The sequence below is a fragment of the Paroedura picta genome, chromosome 1, assembly GCF_049243985.1.
Source record: "Paroedura picta isolate Pp20150507F chromosome 1, Ppicta_v3.0, whole genome shotgun sequence".
Lineage (NCBI taxonomy): Eukaryota > Metazoa > Chordata > Lepidosauria > Squamata > Gekkonidae > Paroedura > Paroedura picta.
Window position 1 is genome coordinate 122,278,017 of NC_135369.1, and position 24,203 is coordinate 122,302,219.

General features: G+C 44.2%; 1 protein-coding gene across 2 annotated transcripts in view; it reads left to right on the forward strand.

Annotated features, from left to right (window-relative positions):
• The first annotated feature begins 25 nt into the window (after window positions 1-25).
• REV3L (REV3 like, DNA directed polymerase zeta catalytic subunit) overlaps window positions 26-24,203 on the forward strand; it is a 109,823-nt gene continuing 85,645 nt past the window's right edge. For both annotated transcript variants that reach the window (XM_077301886.1, XM_077301893.1), the window contains exons 1-3: window positions 26-387; window positions 22,458-22,647; window positions 23,733-23,807. In XM_077301886.1, the coding sequence (XP_077158001.1) occupies window positions 249-387; window positions 22,458-22,647; window positions 23,733-23,807 (404 nt within the window). In that variant the 5' untranslated portion in view covers window positions 26-248. The remainder of the gene's footprint in view (window positions 388-22,457; window positions 22,648-23,732; window positions 23,808-24,203) is intronic.

Consider the following 24,203-nt stretch of genomic DNA (forward strand, 5'->3'; position numbering starts at 1 on the left):
CCACAGCGGTTGCTGTCTCGACGGCGCGCGCGCGCTCTCAGCCGCCCCTTCCACCACCCTCCCCCCCCCCCGCCTGCTCTCGTCCATGCGCGCGAGCTGGAGACGCGGCGGGTGAGGACAGGGAGGGGGCTGCGCTCGTGCTGCGGCGGCGGCAGGAGCAGCAACAGCCGCTGGGGCGGGCGCAGGAGGGAAGCCCCAGCCGCGGGGTAGACCCGTCCTCAGCGGCGCCTGCTCTAGCGACGGCGAACATGTTCTCAGTGAGGGTCGTGACCGCCGATTACTACATGAGCAGCCCTCTGCCCGGCCTGGACCCCTGCCAGTCCCACTTCAGGGAGGCCCCGGTCAAGAGGGTGCCCGTGGTCCGAGTCTTCGGCGCCACCCCGTCAGGTAAGAGACGCCGAGACCCGCCCGACTGAGGGGCTTGCCCCGGCCAAGGTCCTCTCCGCCGGGCGCTGGGGTCCTGCCGAGCCCCCAGCCCTCTCCTGACAGGCCGGCCAGCGGGCGCTGCCCTCGCCCGGCCGCCCCCCCCCCTTCCCCGGCCGCTGCGGTTGAGCGAACTCGTCCGTGCCCGGGGCCCCGCCTGTCGCTAACGGGGAAGGCGAATGCCACCAGCGAGCGTCTGTGAAGGGCGGTGAGCAAAGGGAGAGTGCTTTCCCTTAAAAGGGCCGCACCGCTGGCCCTTTACCGTGGCAAAAACGAGTAGGTGAAAAGAGGATATGGGGTTGACTGTACTTGTCTGTGTTTCTGTGTCTGCATACACTGCTGGAAGCGGACGAGCACCCTCTGCTTCTCTCTCCCCCCCCCCCCCCGTATATTATAAGCCATAATGAAATGCAGCTGTATAAACACTGCTTTTGTCCTAGTGGCTGTGCAGAGCCATAACTCTTCTTGTTTATTGTTTTAAGCATATAACGTCCTCAGGTGTACTAGGCTTATGGGGCTCTACTTGAAGGTTTCATTGAAACGATATGACAATGACATTCTAAATCACTGTCAAAACCTGCTTTTAAATTGGTGTGCTCTAAACATTATATCTTTGGCAGGTCAATCCATTTATTTCTAATTACTTAGTTTCTAACCCTGCATTTCAGTCCTGCAGGATCACCAGAAGGAATATCCTGAGCCCTAGATACATATTGATACCTTCTTGGGCTTTGCTGTATTGTGTGTTTTTAAAATTTTGCTTGCATATTCGTTTTTATGCTCCCCTCCCTGTGAACACCTGTTACTGGTTATGTTTACTTCTAGTCAATCAATGCCTTTATCTCCTTTGTTAAAATAACAGATCAATATAATAAGAAAAGGCAATTTAGTGAATTTATAGCAAGCATAAAGTGACTGGAGGAACTACAATGTTCAGCTGGACCAAGTATTGTCTATATAATCATGGTAATCTTGATGACATGGCAAAACCCAGGAATCATACCAAAAAAAGAACACACATTGATACCAGTGGCTACTTTTGAAACTGAGAGAAGCTACTTTTGAAAGTGTGAAGATCTTCAGAAGATAGCAGAGTAGGTCTGTAGTAGGATAGTTAGATATCAGTCTAGTATTCCAAGAATTTTGAAGTATAAGCTTCCTTTGTCAGGTATGCTGTTTTTTAATCACTTTATCTGATGATAGAAGCTTTTGAAAGATTATAACCCCAGAATTCTTGTTGGTCCCATAGGTATTACTGGACTCATATATAGCAATTGAACCCAAGATAAGTAGATGTAGAACAGTGATATTTTTTCTATAATTTTTTTTCACATATTTAGTATTATACCTGTTCTTTATCATTATATATGCATGGGATATTTTGGTAATTTTCCAGCTACTTTTACTCTGCTTAATTGTTTGTATAGTTGATGAGCTTGGAATTTGTTGTTTCTTGACCATAAATGTTGTTTCTCATGAGGCGATTATTTTTAATAATAATAAATAGAGACGTCTTTTATTTATATTCATTCATATCATTTAATTACTAGAAGCAAGTACCTCCCCCCAATTGCTCTACATGCTTAACACAAAAAGCCCCTTCTACTGAGTCATTGTGAGCTACAGACAACTTGCAAGGAAAGGATGAAAGGTTTTTAAGGATGAAAGGTTTTTGCTTTGCCTTCTGCAAAGCCCAATGCAAAAGTAAAGAATCATGCTTTCTTTCCTTTAGTTCAAGAATAACTAGGGGGAGGGGAGGGGTGTGTTCACCATTCCCACTGGACTTTTACAAAAGGGAGAAACAGTGCTGCTCTGTGAAAGACTACTGTGAAAGCAGAGAATGCATCCCAGTTCTCTGCACATATAACAGATCTTGGGGGGAGGTGTTAATGTCACAAATAATGTCTATCTGTGTCTACTGATTGATATAGCGTTTATCTGATGGGTGAGGTGGATCACAATGCATATTAAAGATCGACACAAAATTAAGACTTTAAAGTATAGAAACACTAGGAAGGTACAGTAGTAATAATAGGGGGGGAAATCTAGGAAAGCATCCGTACATCTTAACCACTGGCAAATGTCTTGTTGAATAAAAAGAGGTTCACTATACTTGTAACAAGTGGATAGAACTGGACAATTCCAAGCACACAAAATTTGTGTAAGATTATTTGGGAGTAAGCATAATATAATTCAACAGGATTAGCTTTTTACTAAAATAAGCATGGGGAGTGCATTATATGTCTCACTGAAATGAGTAAGTAAAGGATTAGGCTGAAGAAAAATGTGTTGGTAGTCTGTGTAATAAAGGTAAAGGTATCCCCTGTGCAAGCACTGGGTCATGTCTGACCCTTGGGGTGACACCCTTTAGCGTTTTCATGGCAGACTCAATACGGGGTGGTTTGCCAGTGCCTTCCCCAGTCATTACTGTTTACCCCCCAGGAAGCTGGGTACTCATTTTACCGACCTTGGAAGGATGGAAGGCTGAGTCAACCTTGAGCTGGCTGCTGGGATTGAACTCCCAGCCTCATGGGCAGACAGCTTCAGACAGCATGTCCGCTGCCTTACCACTCTGCACCACAAAAGGCTCCGGTATGAGTCTGTGTATGACTATTAAACATCTCATTGCACAGTTTGAATGCATTTGTACTGTTCTCCTTTATCTCTTGCAAAATAAATTCTTTAGCTGGTGCATTGTTAAAAAATAAGCTTCATGCCTGATCAGCTTAGTCAACATAGGCTGTGTTTGTATGATATTTGACATGAGAGCAACATGAAAACTTTGACCAACTGTATGGCAGTTTTTTTTTTTTAAACACCTCAGTGCTGCTAGGCTGTAAAAGGGCCATTCATCTTTTGAATGAAAGTTGGGTACTTGTTTGTAGCAGAACAGCGGCCACAGATGGGGGAAAAACATGGATCCTTTCAGTTCAATAAAGATTTCTCTGAGGATCATCTAGACATTATCTTATTATAGATGACATTTACAAGCTTGCATTACGATTTAAGCAGAGTCATCTGAAGTTCAACCTTGCAAAGATGGAAGTCCTGTGGTTGGGTAGGAAGGGGCCGTGGGAGAAAGTGCACCTGCCCACCCTGGACAGTGTGCAGCTCCTAGCGACTCACTTCACCAGGAACCTGGGCGTAATTCTGGATGCTTCTCTTACAATGGAAGCCCAGGTCACAAAAATAGCATGACTGGCATTTTACCACCTCTGCCAAGCCAAACTATTAGCGCCATACCTCGAACCAGAGCACCTAGCCACAGTGATCCATGCAGGCAGCAGCGGAGGTCGGCAGAGGTAGCGGCAAGCAATGGCTTCCTCCATGCTGCCTCGATTGTTGTGCGTACATGTGCACATGCCACCCATGCACACGCGTTTCTAGCACTTCATTGGCTCCTTCTGCCTGCCCGAAGGGTCGCACCTGCGCCTGCTGAGGAATGCGCCAAAATGCTTCGCTCAGCTCTTTTAGAGCTGCCAATAAAGCAAACCCCTCCCCCCATGAGTCCAAAGTTGCCCCATCTCGCCCGACTCCGTCCAGCAAGCCCTGCGTGCTCTGCAGCAGGGCCATGGCAGAGCCCCCCACGGTTGAAAGAGAAGCAGTGAGCCAAGGAAGCAAGACACATGCCCAAGCCCGGCACGAAGCAGGACAGTGAGCAACGTGAATGTGGCAGCAGCAGCCCCTTTTCCCGGGCAGAGCCCTCACCCCCCTCCAATCACCTCCTGCAGGGGGTCACCCGTGGCCACAGCTGGGGGGGGCGGCAGAAGCGCCTTCGCAGTGCTAGCTGGCAGTTTCTCCGGTTGGGTCCCCACTGGGCTTCAGCACCTAAGTTGGGGTCGCGGCGAAGAAACGGTTGACAACCGCTGGGCTAGAAGCTTCTTTATGGCATCTTCCCTGTTGTAACTGATTTTTTGTCAAATAGTAATATACAAATAAACCTGCAGTGAAGTTAATTGTCACATTGCATGAAATAATACTTCTATGAACAAAGTGAGAAACTTCTACATAAAAGTGCACATTTACATTCTACCAAATATGCTTCTGCTAATACTGAATCTCTTCTACTAGCTGGGAACTTTTTTCAAATTAAAGGGGGTATTCTGTTGTAGACATTATAACCAGGATATGTGCGAGCTGGCATTGAATGATTCCCCTTTCGTGAACAGTATTGTTTTTCAAAGGAATTACTATAAGTAATACTGGCAAGAACAAAAACAGCAAATCCAGGCTGTCTCAGACAAGGCAGGGATCTTACATATTTTTGGAGAGTGAATCTTAGCCATGCAGAAACCAAAAGATTCATCACCTACCCCCCCCCCCCAAAAAAAAGAATCTGGTCTATTGAGAACTAAATATGCTTCATGGGTACATAAAGTTGGGAGCAGATGAGAGTTAAAGAAAATGAGGAGAGATTAACTTGCTCAATTCCCCAAATATATAGAATCTTAGAGGGGAATGCATTGGGGAGTCAGGATTTCCAAATTGTTCTCTTTCAGTATAAAAAAGGTTGTCTTGTGTTCTTGGGGGGGGTCTTTTAAGAAAACATTTATAGAGGAAAGATGTATACATTCAGCATAATGACCTACTATGCACAGGCCAGAATGCCTGCACTGGCGGTGGCAAGACATTGGGGAAAATCCCCGATTATGCACGCCCCCACCGCCAGCGCAGTCATGGCCCAGCCCGTGCCACAGAAGGCCCATGTTATGCAAATGTGGGAACTTCCGCAGTCCCTGGGATACTGCGGGTTGCCGGCAGGTTGCCGGTGGGGCGGCGTTGTGCATAATTGACAGTGCCAGGCCTTTCGGTCCGCCCGGCCCCAACCTACACTTCATGCCCCTGCAAGCTCCGTGGAGTCAGCAGGGGCGTCCCCCTGCCCCCCCCCCGCCATAGCATGTGGTGGGAGCCTGGCCCCCACTCCACCCCGGCCCCGCCCCACTCACCCCGCAGCCGCTGCTACTTACAGTGCCCAGCAGCATCCTGGGTTTCCTGGCCACGGCACACAGCATCTTGCCCCATCACAACAGCACAGCGGCAGCGTGGAGTAACTGCCACCATGTATAATAGGTTGATATTGGGCTTCCCACAGTGTTCATATCTTACTCGTGCTGCTATTTGTTCTTCATAGTGATAAAAGTTTTTCTTGTAAAAGAGGGTTTGAGTACAATAGGTTATTTCTGCTTTCTTCTCCATTTACCCATCATATAATGGTAGCTGAACTTCCATTAGTTCCATTTATGATGGAATGCTGGAATTTTGTTTAATATGTATGTGGGAAATTTAGCATTTTCATATGTCATGCTAAAAATAATGACACTAGATCATTGGAATATACATTAATTTGTTCTGACAGACTCACCATAGATACTGTTGCTGGGCTCACCCATCACGCCGGCCACACACTCGACTTGATTTTCGGCGCTGGGGTAGAGGTGGATCTGGATACAGCTTTGGCTGTGCCGTGGTCAGACCACTATGCCCTGCGGGCCTGGCTCAGGGTACCACCCCCTCCCCACTTGGGCGGCGGGCGTATTTTTGCCCATGGATCCAATTGGTTTCTGAAATGCTCTGTGGGACCCGATGCCTCCTGGCGACTCATTAGCGGCCCTAGTGGAGGACTGGCAGTCCCATCTAACGTCCGCCATAGATGAGATCGCCCCTAAACGTCTTCTCTGCCCTCGACTCAAACGGGCCCCCTGGTATACGGGGGCATTCCGGGAGAAGAAGAAGGAATTGAGATGACGAGAGCGAGTGTGGCAGAAGACCTGCGATGAGGCTACAAGAACATCTCATCGCACGCTTATGAGGGCTTATGAGATGGCAGTGAAAGTGGTGAGAGTTTTTTGCCACGGAAATCGCATCTGCAAGCTCTCGCCCGGCCCAATTATTTAGGGTAGTTAGATCTCTTACAGCCCTTGAGGGGCGCCAAAATACTAGCCAACTGGATTTCGGCTGTGAGGCCTTAGTGAGCTATTTTGCGGATAAGGTCGTTCCACCGTGCCCTTCCGGCCACAATACAGTAAAGGAACTGGAGGCCTGTTGGCCACCTTTGGCAGTGAGGTTTGATGGCTTCAGGTGGCTCTCTTCCTCCAAAGTGGACAAGTTGCTGGGGTCGGTCAGGGCGACCACTTGCCCCCTGGACCCCTGTCCCTCTTGGCTCCTCAAAGGAGGTGGCCAGGGGATAGGAGGCCAACTCAGTGACATTATCAACCGTTCCCTGAGTTCCGGGGAGTTCGCTGAAAGGCTGAAGGAGGCAGTGGTTCATCCTCTCCTGAAAAAAACCAACGCTGGACCCGCGGGACCCTGCCAACTACTGACCAGTATCGCACCTAGGTAAGGTGGTAGAAAGGGCCGCAGCAGACCAGCTCCTGGCCTTCTTGGAAGAAACTTTGGCACTCGATCCATATCAGTCTGGCTTCCGTCCTGGCCATGGGGTGTAGACGGTACTGGTCGCCCTGCTGGATGACCTCCGTCACCAGCTGGATAGAGGCAGGTCGGCCGTGCTGGTCCTATTGGACCTGTCAGTGGCCTTTGACATCGTGGACCATGAGATCTTGGTCCACCTCCTTGCCGTCATGGGGATAGGGGGCACAGCCTTGCGCTGGATACACTCTTTCCTCCAAGACCGGACCCAGAGGGTTGCAGTGGGGGAAGATTTCTCGCATCCTTATACCCTTGCGGGGTCCCCCAGGGAGCAGTTCTCTCTCCCACCTTGTTCAACATCTTTATGCGCCCTCTGGCCCAGCTGGTGCGGAGCTTCGGGCTGGGTTGCCATCAGTACGCTGATGACACCCACCTCTATCTCCTAATGGACGGCCACCCAAACTCCCCCTCAGAACCATTTGCCAGATGTTTGGAAGCAGTGACAGAATGGTTTGAGCAGAGTCGCCTGAAACTCAACCCCTCCAAGACGGAGGTCCTGTGGCTGGGAAGAAGGGAGCAGGAACAGGAAGCACATTTACCCACCTTGGTGGGAGCGCAACTTACCATCACGTCCCATGCCAGGAATCTGGGGGCGACCATCGACGCCTCCCTGACTACGGAGGCGCAGGTCAAGAGAGTAGCAGGCCAGGCATTCTTCCACCTTCGTCAGGCCCAGCTACTAGTGCCCTACCTGTCCCCTGATCACTTAGCCACAGTGATCCATGCGACAGTCACCTCCAGATTAGATTTCTGTAACTCACTCTACGCGGGCCTGCCCTTGTCCTTGATCCGGAAACTTCAGCTAGTGCAAAATGCAGCTGCTAGGGTCCTCACTGGCACACCTTGGAGGGCCCACATCCAACTGGTGCTGAGGCAGCTGCACTGGTTGCCAATTGCTGTCCGGATCCAGTTCAAGGTTTTGGTTTTAACCTTTAAGGCTTTACGCGGGTTGGGACCCACATACCTGAGGGACCGCCTGTCGTCCTATGTGCCCCGCAGGGCTCTACGCTCTGTGGGAGAAAACCTACTGATCGTTCCCGGGCCCAGAGAAGCGCTCCTAGCCTCAACCAGGGCCAGGGCTTTCTCTGTCCTGGCCCCCACCTGGTGGAATGAGCTGTCAGCATTCCGGAGGGCCTGTAAAATGGAGCTCTTCCGCCAGGGCTAGGGTTGAGGCTGGGATTGGCGAGGAAGAACATTGCCCCCTGGGGGGTTTGAAGTAGTCACCATCACCCTCCATCCCCCAATGCCCTTGTTCGGGTTGGGGAGAGTGGTATTTTCCGCCGTGTTGGGTATTTTTATAGTCTTTTAACGGGGGGTTTAATGGGGCAATTTAAGACTATTGTTACCCGCCATGAGCCAGTAGGGCAGTGGTCCCCAACCCCCGGGCCGTGGCCCGGTGCCGGGCCGCGGCTCTCTCTTCCCCCCCCCCCCCCACAGCGAGAAGCTTGCCAGGCTGCAAGCAAATCGGCCGCCGAAGCGGCCGATCAGCTTGCGGCCCGGCAAGCTTCTTGCTTTGGGACGGGGCGGGAAGAGAAGCTTGCCGGGCCACAAGCTAATTGGCCGCTTCAGCGGCCGATTTCCTTGCGGCCTGGAGGGGCGGGGAGAGGGAGCCGCCGCCGGCATGCTGGCGGCGCAAACACGCACATGCAGACTTGCCGCGCATGCGCGTTTGCGTCCGGCAGGGGCGCAAACATGCACGCACGGCAAGTCCGCGCATGCGTGTTTGCACCAGGGCTGCCGCACACGCGCGGGGCCCCGAGTCACCCTCTCCCCGCACCCCGGCGCGGCGGTCCGCAGCCTGACAAAGGTTGCGGACCACTGCTGTAGGGGGTGGCGGGAAATAAATTGAATAATAATAATAATAATAATAGTCATTATACACAGGATGGTTGGTTGTTTACATGTTACTCAATTCCTAGATAGCCAAATAGAAAAAGTATTGCTACTAAAATGCATTAAGATGGATGGGAAAGGCTTAACAATGGTTATGCTTCTAATCAAAGGACTAGAATGGTGAATTGAATCAAAGTTGAATTTAAAAAACTCGTTCTGGGAGGGATATTTTCTGTTGTCAGACTGCAAAACAGACATTTATCTGGATATCTTTCCAATCTTTATGAAACAGTTTGAAGCAGAGTTCAACCTAACATTAAAGATTAAGTTTAAGCAGAAGCGGCAAACTTTATTTTAGCAATGTTTTCTTGGTTGTTAATCTTTGGTGGTAAATTGAAAATCGTAACTATCCTTTGTAAACATTAGGAGTTTGGTCCTGAGTTTCCAAAAAAGATATGTCAGAACTGTGGAGGAGCCACCTTTCATGCGTGTTATTCCTTATATTTGCTTCAGAGATTAATTCACTGAGCTACAAACAAGCTTAAAGGCTGGGCAAGCGACCCCCCCCCCCCCCATACACACATCTGGTTTCAAGCTTTTGCTCCAGTTTCCCTTTTCAACCAAATATCTTACTCTGCCTTCAAGGACCATTGAAATTATTTACATTTTAATCTCTTTTGCACACATATGCACATAATTGCACAGCCTGCTACCAATCTCTTGAGAGCCCTACAGTAAATTCCCTTTTTTCTGATATCATAAATTGAGTATGAAGACAGAATTACTGACCTTTATGTTCAAACCTTTCTTTTTCATCTTTCTCTCAAAATATTTAAACCCTGTCTTTCTACCAAATATGGCCAAATATGGTAGTTTACAAAATCTGTAAGAAAAATTTAACAATTTCGCATTTTAAAAATTAAAATAAAATGCATCTTCTGTCTACTTTAACTCAGAGACACTTGGTGACTAAGGAGCAAGCACTTCTCCCACAGATAAATTGCCAAATTTATACTCTGTGTAAGACTGCAGTCTGACATCAGGAGGGCAGGGAAAGGTTCCTGTTGGCAGCAGATAATAGGACCCACAGTAATGAATTTAAACTACATGGAGAACAATATCAGCTAAATATCAGGGGGGGAAATTTCACAATCAGAGTAGTTCAGCAATAGAATCAGTCTTCTTGAGAAGTCCTTGAGAAAGTGATGAGCTCCTCCTCACTGACAGTCTTCAAGCAGTGGCTGGACAGATACTTATCCTAGATGCTTTAGGCTGATTTGAGCAGGGAGTTGGATTAGATTGTCTGTATGGACCCGTCTAGCTCTATGATCAAGCTAGAGTTTTGATGAATCTGGTTTATTCTTCTGCTTCTGCCTTCCTTCTTTCTTACCATTGTCCACTGAGATGGTACTAAGGTACCATCTCCACCAAGCCAAACTACTAGTGCCCTACCTGGACCCAGAATATCTAGCCACAGTGATCCATGCACGGTCACCTCTAGGCTGGACTTCTGCAACTCGCTCTATGCAGGCCTACCCTTATCCTTGATCCGGAAACTACAACTGGTGCAGAATGCCCGGCCAGGATTCTCACTAAGACATCATGGAGATCTCATATCCAGCCGGTAATCCAAGAACTCGGTTGGCTCCCAGCTGAATTCCGGATTAAGCTTAAGGTTTTGGTAATCACCTTTAAGGCCATACGCGGTCTGGGCCCAGTGTATCTGAGAGACCGCCTCCCTGCCTATACCCCCAGAAGAGCTCTACGCTCCGCCACCTCCAACTGGCTACGGATCCCTGGCCCTAAAGAGGCACGTCGGACCTCAACAAGGGCCAGGGCCTTTTGAATCCTGGCCCCCACCTGATGGAATGAGCTCCCCAAAGAGATCAGGGCCCTGCCCGAACTTCCACAATTCTGCAGGGCCTGCAAAAAGGAGCTCTTCCACCAGGAATTTGGTGTGGCTGACTGAGCCATAACATCTACAGGTGCCCCCCCCAGACTGAGGGACCGAACTTATTGAGGGATTGTCAAGTTATTGTTGAAGTGCTGTTCTAATTGTTCCAGTTGATATGTTGTTGTTATTGTTATACTGTTATATTTTGATAGTGTTCTATGTGAATGTTCAAAAATGTTTTATGTAAACCGCCCAGAGCTGTAGGGAAGGGCTGAATGAATGAATGAATTAATGAATGAATGAATGAATGAATGAATGAATGAATGAATGAATGAATGAATGAATGAATATTTCCTGATTTAGGAAATCTTCAATCTATCATCAGTTTTTTGTGACATCTGAATTTTGGCATTTCATAAAATTAGATTTTTTTTCCTTGTCCATAGGCATGTAAATCCAAGAAATGTCTTTGTGAGGGTAGGCCTTTCCCCTTCATGTTTCTGTCTCAATATTGCAGAATCTATTTGTTTCTTTTTTTTGGCAGCAGCTAAATAGTTATGGGGTGGTGATGATTAAGTCTGTTTTAGTAACTTCTGTCTGATTCCCAAATGTTTCTGCCTCTACAACTCTAGCTACTGTTCTTCCTTGAGCTTAGACTTCATAACCAGATGTCATTCTTGGCATGAATTGGTTTTCTGAAGATACTGTTTATAGCCTATCTTTGAATTTTCCTTCTCCCTTTCATTAGATACAAGCAAATACTTAGTGATGCTTCTTCTAGTTTTTTTCCCTCTTTGTCTAGTTGTGATTTTTTCCCCTTTTCAATAGCTGGATTTTTAGACTGTTGGCTTGTATTCTAGGCTTGATTGCTTTAATTTTGTATTTATTATATGATTTCTAGTCTGCCTTTCTTGTCAAGACACAAGATGGATTACACAATTAAAAGCCAACGATTTCAACAAATATCAAAAACACTACAGTACTTGCGCTTTACAAAAATGCCTCTCCTAAAAAGTTGTTTTACACATTTTGCAAAATAATAGAGCCTTTCAGCACCGGTTAAATGTAACGAAATCCTTACCTTAGGTAGTCGTTCTATTCCAGCTGCTCCGCATGATGTCGCCAACATCCAGCATCCAGGCAGCAAACGTCTAGCTACATCCTCCATTCTTAAGTGCTAGTTGGGGAACCTAAAAAGCACCAGCTAGAGGAGAGCAACCAGTGCTATCTCTGCCTCCAAAGCCCCACCCTTGCACCCACCTCCCTCTCCCTTCTCCTGGGGATGTGCTTTTTTTAAAGCAAACTGCCTGGAGCAATGAATAGGCATACAAGCGTGCGGGCAAAGCCAAAAATTATTTTTCCCCAAAGCATGCCACTCCACATGAGGGAGGTGGGGTAGCGAGCCTCACAAGGAAGCTGGCAACCCTAAGAGGAAGACTCTCTGTGCACAGCAGTCTTGACCTTAGTAAGGTTTTTTATACTGTTTTTTTTTTATTTTATTTGCCAGGCCAAGGTTATTTGCCAGGCCAATAAGTCATTCAGTTATTATGTGTCTCCAGACATTTACTTGTTCTCTATTTACATTTTCAGGCTGTAAATATTTATTTAGATCTTCCTGCACTTTACAGACTCACAGGACTGATGCTGGTCTGCCTGTCTGTGCCCCAGAATACAAACAGTTGCTGGTAAGGCCTGGCCATAACCCATAGGCCAGGAGGGACACTCCTGCACCACTCCCTACCAACTGCAGGCAAAAATGGCTCATTTGAAGGCTGGACTCTGAGGCATTGTATGATTCTGAAGTCCCAGGAATATTTCCAACCCAGGGGTAGCCAACCTACAGGTGTGACCTGGAGAGCTTCTGGAATTACAGCTCACCTGCAGAGTATAAAGATCAGCTCCCCAGGCAGAAAGGTACTTTGGACAGGGTTGTGGTAGAGAAGAAACAACACAGGTTGTTGTTGAATTGAAAGACTTGAGGCCTACTGCACAGGGTTGTTGTGCAGATGAAACAGGAGACAAAAGTTTCCTCTGCATAATAACACTGTGCAATGGCCTCAAATCTGCAGAGAGTTGCAAAGAAGAAAGACACATGGCTTGGCTGTGACTAACCTCCGGGCAGAGCAGTATTTTAAGTGAGAAGGGGCTTTTCTGTGGCCTCCCTGTCAGGCAACTGTTTGGCAGAAGGGGAAAGTCCCCCCCCTCATAAGGAAGGCCCCTCAGGCTCCCCTGCATTGCTCTTGGAAAGGCCTCCTTCCCTCAGTCAGGGCCTGTCAGAGGTTCCTTTGCAGCAGGCCTGAAGGGGGGAAGGGGGAGCACTCTGCAGCCTCCTGCCAGCTCTGTCAGGGCTCTGAGGCAATTTGTAGTTGGACATGACAGTTAGGCCAGCCTTGGGGCGAAAAGGGCTGGCACAACCTCTGTTCTCATCCCCCTTGGCAGCCCTACTGACCTCCTCTCTTTGCTGGTCAGGAGCAGACTGGCAGCCAGACTGGGCTGGGTGATTGGAATTTTGGTCTGTCCTGGTGAGGGGCCAATAGGAAGGCACTTTGCGCGCCTCCCCATTGGTTGCTTGGCCCTGGATGGACACTCGGAGGGCCCAACCACAAAGCGGCTCCTGATTGGGCCCTCTGAGTTTTTATCCTGGACAGGGTCCGCCCTAAATCCTTCCCAGGTGGCCTTACCCTTTTATTTAATACCGCAGGAGTGGTTAAAGATAGTCCTTTACAGATTTTGCGTGTAGAATTTTGAACACTCAACAGTGCTATATAAATGTTAAATTTTATTAAGCCAACTGCTCAGTTCATAAATAGTCTACTGTTTTGTTGAAATATTGTGTGTGTCCTTGCATCAGATGGAATTCTTTAATAATTTGTGGTCCATTGACTAATCACAGATAGCCCCAAAATCTCACTGCCTGCTACTGTGATTTTTTTTCTGACATTGCGCCTGCTTGCTCACTTTTCCTCCTCCTGTATCACTTGTGATTGATGTAGAATATGTCTCTCACTTTTTATATAGGTTTATGTCATATTCAGCATCAGTTTCAGGACTGCACTTTTTTCACAGTTATGTCTGCTTTCATTGTTGTTATCCTTGAAAGCTGTCTCATAGTCTTACTAGTGTGTTTGACTTGCTTTGTCAGATTTCTCCTTTTGTTTATTTTTTTGCGTATTTGAGCTACCTTGTGCTAGTCCATACACAACATCTTTTTATGTCTTATAGGTATTATTATTATGAATATTTTCCCCTCTCAGCACTATAATGCTACTCTAGATGCCTTAATTTGTATTAAACAAAGGTCATGTAATAGTAAGTAACTTTCAGTAAATTGCTTGGCCTCAATTCCTTGTGTCTAAAATGGGGACTCCAGTCACATAGATTGTTAGCTGTGATGCTTCTGAGATGGCCAAAGTATTTGAGTTTCAAATTTATTAGCTACTGAACATCAACAGATATGTATTCTGTGTTGAACCATAATGGAATCAGTAGAGTACATAAAAAGAACAAGAAACTTAAAAATTGTCATAAAATTGGCCTGTGGTTACTACTGAGCCTCAGGGGAGGCTGGTATATAAATTGAATGAATGAATGAATGAATGAATGAATGAATGAATGAATGAATGAATGAATGAATGGTTTGGTAGTATTAGCTTTGAATAATCCTTGCCTTTTCTGTGGCTGTATTCAGGCTAGAATTCTAAACCAGAATTAAAATAGTATGGAATTCTAGTTATGTGTGTAAATTCTAGTTTTGTGTGTAAAAAGCAAAACTGCAATTCCTTAAAGCAAATGGATCCAAACTTTACAACAAATTGAGTTTAGGTAGTCTGTGTACTAAACAGGAAATAATCAAACTTGATTTTGTGCATGAGGGTAAGAGGAATGGATGGATTAGCCTGAAAATGAGGTTCTTCATTTCAAACAAACTGGAGCTTGTTCATAACATCTGGATATAGCTTATATAGTCTTTAAAAATACTAAAGAATAAAGGAAGGACTACTGTGCTTTGTGAAGATTGTTGGTTTTTGGAAATGTGGATTTTCATTCCAGTAATTTTGTTTTGTATCAGAGATAGTGAAGGAAGGGAAAATGAAATCATAAGAATGCAAGCAACAAATTGTTAAGGTTGTTTCACCGGCTGCAATCTTAACATTCATACATATTTTTGTGTATACCTGAAGGTCTAATGAGCATTTCAGCAAATACATGCTTCCGACTGCATATGTAATACATATACATACACCAGGGAGCTAAGATTGGCCTCAGCTGGTTCTCCCCACCCCCCGTAAACAGACACTAGTACTGAATAACATGAAATTAACTCTTATTATAGTTTAGTATCCTTTTCTCATCTCATAATAAAAGGGGAAAAAATTTTATTTAAATAATAATTCCACTATATCCTAGTGGTTTTAAAAATTTAATTAATTCAACCCAGTAATTTAAACAATTGACAAGTCCTTGTAGCACTAAATAATACTAAATTTTTTTGTGTTCTTTGTGTTTGCATTTTTATTTCTATTTTCCTCCAAATGATACAATACAAAGTTACAAAGAATAAATAGTCAAAAAGTTGTTTTTTACCAAAAGCAAGACACATTTCAAGGGAGCCAGATAGTATTATTTTTCCATATTTATAATTTGTCTTTGCTTTGGGGAGCTAAGATCAATGTACGTGGGGATATCTTTTTTTCTCCTTCCCACAGCAGCTATTTTAGTTAGGGCAGGTAAAGCACAGTGATTTGCTCAGTCACACCTCAGGCTTCATGATTCTGTCATTAAGATTTATTTCATATTTTTACTACAGAAGTATTCAAACTGAATTTTGATTCTCCTCTGGTTGTGGGAGTTGCTACAGCAGAATTTCTCGAGATTCTTAGCTGAATGCATGGTTCCTGGCTGTGTACATAATACTCTGGATTGCAATGTACAAAAGAGAATAAAAACTGTTAGTATTTACTTGGATGTTTTCCATAGGGAGCCCTCCTGTAATTGTTGTTTGTTCAGAAAAATTTGTCCCCTGGATATTAACTAGCAGCCTTTTGAGGGAAATGCACTATAATCTTATAGTGCTCTACTATATCACTTAGTTTGAAATATCTGAAGCCAAGGAGCAAAGAAATCATACCAAGTTAGTTTGATTGCAAGTTGTATGTTAATAAAAGTTTCATTTTTTCTAGACTCTGAAATGTTTAATAAAATGGGAAACTGGTGTTTTGTCTGATGGATATATCCATAGGACAAGGCAGAAACTATAGCAAGGAATGGAAGATTTCTGTGGGATATAAATGATGCCTCTAGCAGCTTTCATAGGTCTTCATCCTTTTAAAGCTAATATCACCTAACAGATGTATAGATTCTATTATGGGTAGCCACTCTAAACATCATCATCATCAAGTATATACATAAAACAGAATTATCTCTTGCTAAATATTTATATGCTGCTTAGTTTCAATTTTTATGGAGGCCCTTTGACTACTGATTAAAATTTAAATAATAGTAATTCTAGGTGAAATATTTTTGTGCATTAAAAAAAACATTCAAACAGGAAATAAAAATGCATTGTATCAGTAACACATTTAAATTTTCCCTTTTAAAATATTTTCTTGTGTTCAGGAACATAAACATAAATGGAAGAAAAAACTCAGAACATATTCTTTCAGCTCTACATAGGAGTGCAAGAAAGGGCAGTGGTCTTACATAGAAAAGCCAAACCAATTAAGTTGCTTTAGTCTATAGCTGGCTCGTATTAGGGATGTAAAATTAGATAGGCATGAAAAAAATCAATGCTGATTGGGTGTTTTGGGGGTTTGGGGGGCTGAATCTCAATCCCTATAAATTCTAATGGGTTGAATCAGAGAAGCCTGAAGCAATTTGGGATTGATATGGCTAAGTGAGAAAGATTCCTAGCCAACCCATGTGGAACAGCAGAGATGAGACTCTGCAGTGGCAGATTACTTTGCTGGGGTGATATTTAAAGACCCTGACAAATGGCTATCAGGTATACTACTGTGGGCAAGCATCTCGCAGAAGAAATGGAGTAGCCTTCATCATCATCATAATCAATAAAAGACTAGGAAAAGCAGTATTGGGGTACAATCCCCAAAATGACACAATGATCTCAGTTTGAATCCAAGGCAAACCAATCAACATCACAGTAATACAGGTCTATGCCCCAACCACTGCTGCTGAAGAGGATGAAGTTGACCGGTTCTATGAAGCCCTGCAACACCTTCTAGAAGCAACAACCAAAGATGATGTGCTTATCTTCATGGGGGATTGGAATGCTAAAGTAGGAAGCCAAAAGATAACCGGGATAACAAGCAAGTTTGGCCTTGGAATACTAAATGAAGCAGGGCACAGGCTGGTAGAATTTTGTCAAGAGAATACAATGGTCATAGCAAACATTCTTTTCCAACAACCAAAGAGACGACTCTACACATGGAACACACCAGACGGTCAACACAGAATTCAGATTGACTATGTGCTCTGCAGCCAAAGATGGAGAAGTTCTATACAGTCAGTAAAAACAAGACCAGGCGCCTAATTGCAAAATTTAGGCTCAAATTGAAGAAAGTAGGAAAAAACACTAGGCCACTCAGGGATGAATTAAATCATATATCTGACAAATATACAGTAGATGTGACAAATAGATTTAAGGAATTAGATCTGATAGACAGAGTGCCTGAAGAACTATGGACGGAGGTTCGCAACATTGTACAAGAGGTAGCAACTAAAACCATCCAAAGAAAAAGAAATGCAAGAAATCAAAATGGCTGTCTGAGGAAGCTTTACAAATAGCTGAAGAGAGAAGGGAAGTGAAAGGCAAGGGAGAAAGATACAGCCAATTGAATTCAGAATTCCAGAGAATAGCTAGATAAGAATGCCTTCTTAAATGAACAGTGCAAATAAATAGAAGAAAACAATAGAATAGGGAGGACCAGAGATCAAGAAAATTGGAGATATGAAGATAATGTTTAATGCAAAGATGAGTATGATAAAGGACCGAAATGGTAGGGAACTCACACAAGCAGAAGAGATTTTTAAAAGGTGGCAAAATTATACAGAAGAACTATACAAGAGTGAATTTAACACCCCTGATAACCACGATGGGGTAGTCACTGACCTGGAGCTAGACATCCTGGAATGCGAAGTCAAATGGGCCTTAAGAGGTCTGAGCAACCATAAAGCTAGTGGAGGTGACAACATTCCAGTTAAACTATTCAAAATCTTAAAAGACCATGCAGTAAAAGTTCTACACTCAATATGCCAGCAGATTTGGAAAACTCAGCAGTGGCCACAGGATTGGAAAAGGTCAGTTTACATTCCAATCCCAAAGAAGGGCAAAGCCAAAGAATGCTCAAACTACCGGACCATTGCACTCATTTCTCATGCTAGCAAAGTTATGCTCAAAATCCTACAAGCTAGGCTCCAGCAATATGTGGACCGTGAACTTCCGGAAGTACAGGCAGGATTTCGAAGAGACAGAGGAACTAGAGATCAAATTGCCAATATACGCTGGATCATGGCGAAAGCTAGGGAGTTCCAGAAAAACAATTACTTCTGCTTCATTGACTTAAGGAGTTTGGCAAGGCTGTATACTGTCACCTTGCCTATTTAATTTGTATGCGGAGCACATCATGAGAAAGGCGGGGTTAGATGAATCACAAATTGGGATCAAGATTGCAGGGAGAAATATCAACATCCTCAGATATGCAGATGATATCACTCTAATGGCAGAAAGCGAAGAGGAACTAAAGAGCCTGTTGATGCGGGTGAAGGAGGAGAGTGCAAAAGTTGGCTTGAAACTCAACGTCAAGAAAACGAAGGTCATGGCATTCCGCCCTCTCAATTCCTGGCAAATAGATGGGGAAGAAATGGAGGTAGTGACAGATTTTATTTTCCTGGGCTCCAAGATCACTGCAGATGGGGACTGCAGCAAAGAAATTAAAAGACGCTTGCTCCTGGGGAGGAAAGCTATGGCAAACCTAGACAGCATCCTAAAAAGCAGAGACATCACCCTGCGAATGAAAGTGTCTCTAGTCAAGGCTATGGTCTTCCTAGTTGCGATGTATGGCTGTGAAAGTTGGACCATAAGGAAGCGTCAAAGAATTGAGGCTTTTGAACTCTGGTGCTGGAGAAGACTCTTGCAAGTCCCTTGGACTGCAAGGCAAACAAACCAGTCAGTCCTAGAGGAGATCAGCCCTGACTACTCCTTAGAAGGCCAGATCCTGAAGATGAAACTCAAATACTTTGGCCACCTCATGAGAAGGAAGGACACCTTCGAGAAGAGCCTAATGCTGGGAGCGATTGAGGGCAAATGAAGACAGGGACATTAGAGAATTAGGTGCCTGGATGGAGTCACTGAAGCCGTCAGTGCAAATTTAAATGGACTCCGGGGAATGGTAAAGGACAGGAAGGCCTGGAGGATCATTGTCCATGGGGTTGCGATGGGTTGGACACGACTTCGCACCTAACAACAATGACAAATGGCTGCAGGAGGGGTGGGCATAAAGGTGACATGTCAGGCCTATGTCTGCCCTCCCCAGCCCAGCTGGGATTGGGTGGGGTTGGCGTGGAACTGAAATATTAGCCCTGAGCCTGCCTGCCCTGAGCCTGCAAGGGCCAGCTCTGCAGACCCCCAGTGCTGTCTGCTGACCTTCCTGCATAGTCCGGGCTGTGCAGGTAGGGCCAGCTGGAGGCCTCCTGAGCTACCAAACAGCTGATCCCCAGAGAGGCTTTCCAAATAGGCCAAACTTAATATACCAAAGCAGTGATTTGGTTCAGTGGTATTTTACCAAACCCTAAAAAGTACCTTTGATTGTGTGGAGCACAACAAATTGTGGCAAGTTCTTAAAGAGATGGGAATACCAGAGCATCTTATTTGTCTCTTGAGAAATTTATATGCAGGTCAAGAAGCAACAGTGAGAACTGAACATGGAATCACTGACTGGTTCAAAATTGAGAAAGGAGTTCGGCAAGGCTGTATACTGTCGCCTTGCCTATTTAACTTGTATGCAGAGCACATCATGAGAAATGCGGGATTAGAGGAGTCACAAATTGGGATCAAGATTGCAGGGAGAAATATCAACAACCTCAGATATGCAGATGATACCACTCTAATGGCAGAAAGTGAAGAGGAACTAAAGAGCCTGTTGATGCAGGTGAAGGAGGAGAGTGCAAAAGTTGGCTTGAAACTCAACATCAAGAAAACAAAGATCATGGCATCCGGCCCTCTCAATTCCTGGCAAATAGAAGGGGAAGAAATGGAGATAGTGACAGATTTTATTTTCCTGGGCTCCAAGATCACTGCAGATGGGGACTGCAGCAAAGAAATTAAAAGACGCTTGCTCCTGGGGAGGAAAGCTATGGCAAATCTAGACAGCATCCTAAAAAGCAGAGACATTACCCTGCCAACAAAAGTGCGTTTAGTCAAGGCTATGGTCTTCCCAGTTGCAATGTATGGCTGCGAAAGTTTGGACCATAAGGAAGGCCGAGCGTCAAAGAATTGAGGCTTTTGAACTCTGGTGCTGGAGAAGACTCTTGCGAGTCCCTTGGACTGCAAGGCGAACAAACCGGTCAGTCCTCGAGGAGATCAGCCCTGACTGCTCTTTAGAAGGCCAGATCCTGAAGATGAAACTCAAATATTTTGGCCACCTCATGAGAAGGAAGGACTCCCTGGAGAAGAGCCTAATGCTGGGAGAGATCGAGGGCAAAAGAAGAAGGGGACGACAGAGAATGAGGTGGATGGATGGAGTCACTGAAGCAGTAGGTGCAAACTTAAATGGACTCCGGGGAATGGTAGAGGACAGGAAGGCCTGGAGGATCATTGTCCATGGGGTCGCGATGGGTCGGACACGACTTCGCACATAACAACAACAACAAAAAGTACCAAAAATCCCCCCTATACACACCTGTACCTCCAATTGTTTTGTTTTAGCTGCCCTTGCAAATTCCTTGTACTACCTTTTCGGATAGTTAAAATAGTATCCTTTTCTCAGTCTTCCATCATATTCCTCCCATCCTTTGATTGATTATGGAGTTAATGATTTTCTGTAATATATGTGATTAGACGCTTATGAATCATATATGGCATTGCCTGCTTACCAGTGTGGTGTAGTGGTTAAGAGTGGTGGTTTCTAATCTGGTGAGCTGGGTTTGATTCCCAGCTCCTCCACATGCATCCAGCTGTGTGATCATGGGCTTGTCATAGCCCTCATAGTGCTGTTCTCACAGAAAAGTCCTGTCGGAGCTCTCTCAGCCTCTGTGACCTTAAAGGGTGTCTGTTGTGGGGATAGGAAGGGAAGTTGATTGTAAGCCGCTTAGCGAATCCTCCACACAATGAGAAGTGGCATATAAGAAAACAGCTCTCCTTCTTTGTAATAACTAATTTATTTGGACATTCTAAACCAATTTTTTTCAACCCAGTACACTTTAGAATTTAAATATAACAGAAAACAAATAGGTAAACTTAGATTCTTTAACCAGTCTAGATGCCATCAATGGACTAATCCATGGGGTGGGAGAAGGGACAAAGTAGGTGGTAATATCTCTTCCCTTGATGACAACAGGCAGACATTTGCAGCGCTCACTAGCTTTATCCACCAGGTCTCTATAATTTATGGCATGAAGGTAATCCACCAGCTATGTATTGCACCCTGTCATGTATTTCTTACAGGTGCAGTCAGACATTAAAAACAGGTGGATAATTGCATATTGTGTTTCTCTGTTGGTAGAGTGGTGTAACGCCTTTTCATATGTGCCTTTTCCTTTCTATTAAAGCAAGTGGTAAGCATGCAGTTTTTGTATGTTCAGGCATCTGTAAACTGGCTGGACTTCCTAGCCAATAATTATTTTGTATTTGTTGTTGTTAGGTGCGAAGTCATGTCCGACCCATCGCAACCCCATGGACAATGATCCTCCAGGCCTTCCTGTCCTCTACCATGCCCCAGAGTCCATTTAAGCCCGCACTGACTGCTTCAGTAACTCCATCCAGCCACCTCATTCTCTGTCTTCCTCTTCTTCTTTTGCCCTCAATCGCTCCCAGCATTGGGCTCTTCTCCAGGGAGTCCTTCCTTCTCATGAGATGGCTAAAGTATTTGAGTTTCATCTTCAGGATCTGGCCTTCTAAGGAGCAGTCAGGGCTGATCTCCTCTAGGACTGACCGGTTTGTTCACCTTGCAGTCCAAGGGACTCACAAGAGTCTTCTCCAGCACCAGAATTCAAAAACCTCAATTCTTTGACGCTCGGCCTTCCTTATGGTCCAACTTTCACAGCCATACGTTGCAACTGGGAAGACCATAGCATTGACTAGACATTATAAAAGTCTAAACTCCTACAATATTAGTTAAAAATAAGTTAATTCCTAATTCCAATTAATAATTGTGTTAATAAAAATAAACTATTTTAACCAGTACTATTGTAAATAAAAAGTATATTATTGAGACAGAAACTTGTCATACACTCATAACAGGTTGGACTACCAGAATATCAGATTAAATTTTATAGTATTGAAAACACTGAACTTTTAAATAGTATTATTAAGCACATAGCATATTACTTGTTACCCTACCTATTTACATATAAACAAAGATCTTGAAAGTGTTGTATACATTTATAGTTCATGTAGAAAGTGTTTAATGCTGTCATTAGTCTTAGAAAAAACATTTGTAAATATGCATTTTAACTAAACTTTCTTTTCACACATTTGAAAAAGGAAAGTACATAATTTTTCCAGTTCTCTGTGAAATTTTCAAATCTTTCCAAGTCCTTATTGTTTCGCAATCACTGTTGTAGATTTTTCTTAGCAACAAGCAAGTGATCATGGCTATCTGGATTTTTGTCTTTGACTCTGAAATATTGGAGTTTTTTCCTCTTGTAGGTCAGAAGACTTGCCTCCACTTACATGGTATTTTTCCTTATCTGTACGTTCCCTATGATGGTTATGGGCAACAACCAGAACATTATCTTCGTCATTTGGCATTCAGCATTGACCGAGCACTCAATATAGCTTTAGGAAACCCATCCTCTTCTCTTCAACACGTGTTCAAAGTGTCTCTAGTATATGGAATGTAAGTCCTATTTTGTTACTTTTTAACTTGATGTGAATCATTTTTATACTAACAACACTGAAAAACTTATTTGCTGTTCAAAGTTTAAAACATTGTTCAATGAAAAAGGGGTTTGGGGGCTAGTTACATGGTTTTTGTATAATTTTACATGTGAAACGTACTTCTTCTCAAACACAAATTCATGACAATACATGCCACCTTCAGAGCCACAAGGGATTTCATGTCCTTAGCGCAGGCTTTCTCAAACAGAGTTTTGTGAAAACCTGGGGTTTCTTAACATACCCCTCCCAAAATGGCCAATGATTGGCCTGGAGGGGGTCAGAAGAGGAGGGGCCCCAGGTGGGCACATTCACAGTCATGCTTCCCAAGCATATTTTGCATGATTGTGCTGGTTCTGAGGTTTCTCAGAAGCCTGAAGGAATGTTTCAGGAGTTTCTCAATGGTTAAAAAAAAAGATGAGGCATTTTTTCATAACTGCAATGGTAAAACAGTTACCTGGAACCAGTGAAAGTAGGAGTAAGTAGATAACGCACTATACCTTTTCTTCTAGCTAGACTATTATGAGGAAAGCTGTCATGTATTGGCTAGATATGTTAAAGTTCTGCCTGTCTATTGGGTCACTCTATCATCTTCTTGCTTGAATACTTGTAATATGTGGAGGTACCTGATGGTGGATGAGAACAGAATAATAAAACTTAACTCTTCCAGTTGCTACAGTATGATCATGAAAACCTATCTTGAGAGTTTCACCGTTTCTCTTGGTTCTGTCAGAGTAAAAAGATAGGTTGCAGCATACTTATGAAATATGCCTGAGTTTTAATTCCTGCATACTTATGAAATATGCCTGAGTTTTAAGCTTGAGGATTCTTTTGTAACATTTGAAGATTTATGTGGAGCTAATGTTTTCTCCACATTATGAAAGTTAGAAGATAAGTATTATATATAGTATCTACCGTGTTCTTATGTGCAGCATTCTGATACATGGGGTTGACTCTACGCACATATGGACTCACAGCTCATTGTGACTGTTTATCAAAAGTGCCTATATCACTGATATAACATCTTGCTGGATATTTGTTTTCCAGGCCTTTTTATGGTTACCATGAAAAGGAAAAGCAGTTTATGAAGATCTACCTTTACAATCCTGCTATGGTGAAAAGGTAATCACACACCTCTGTTTTTTTTTATGAGGAACATATTGATATTAAATGCAGAAAAACTAGCATAATATACTATAATATAGATAAGGCTGCTCTTCAAAGCAGCCCAGAAGCGACACTTGTTCAGAATGCTGTAGCCTACCTGGTGATGAGAATATATATAAAACCAGTTCCACACCAACTCACTGGATGCTGGTGAACTTCCAGATTAATTATTCTAGTTCTGACCATTGAACTAGACATTAATGTCTTAAGCCAGTATATTTTTAGAGGATGCCTCTTGCAATATGTGGCTATCCAATAGGGAATTCAAGAGTCTGCTATAGCCCCTAAGGAAGCTGGAAGACTTAGTGAATTCTTTGGCAACCCAAGTTCTTTGGAAGTATTACTGTCAAT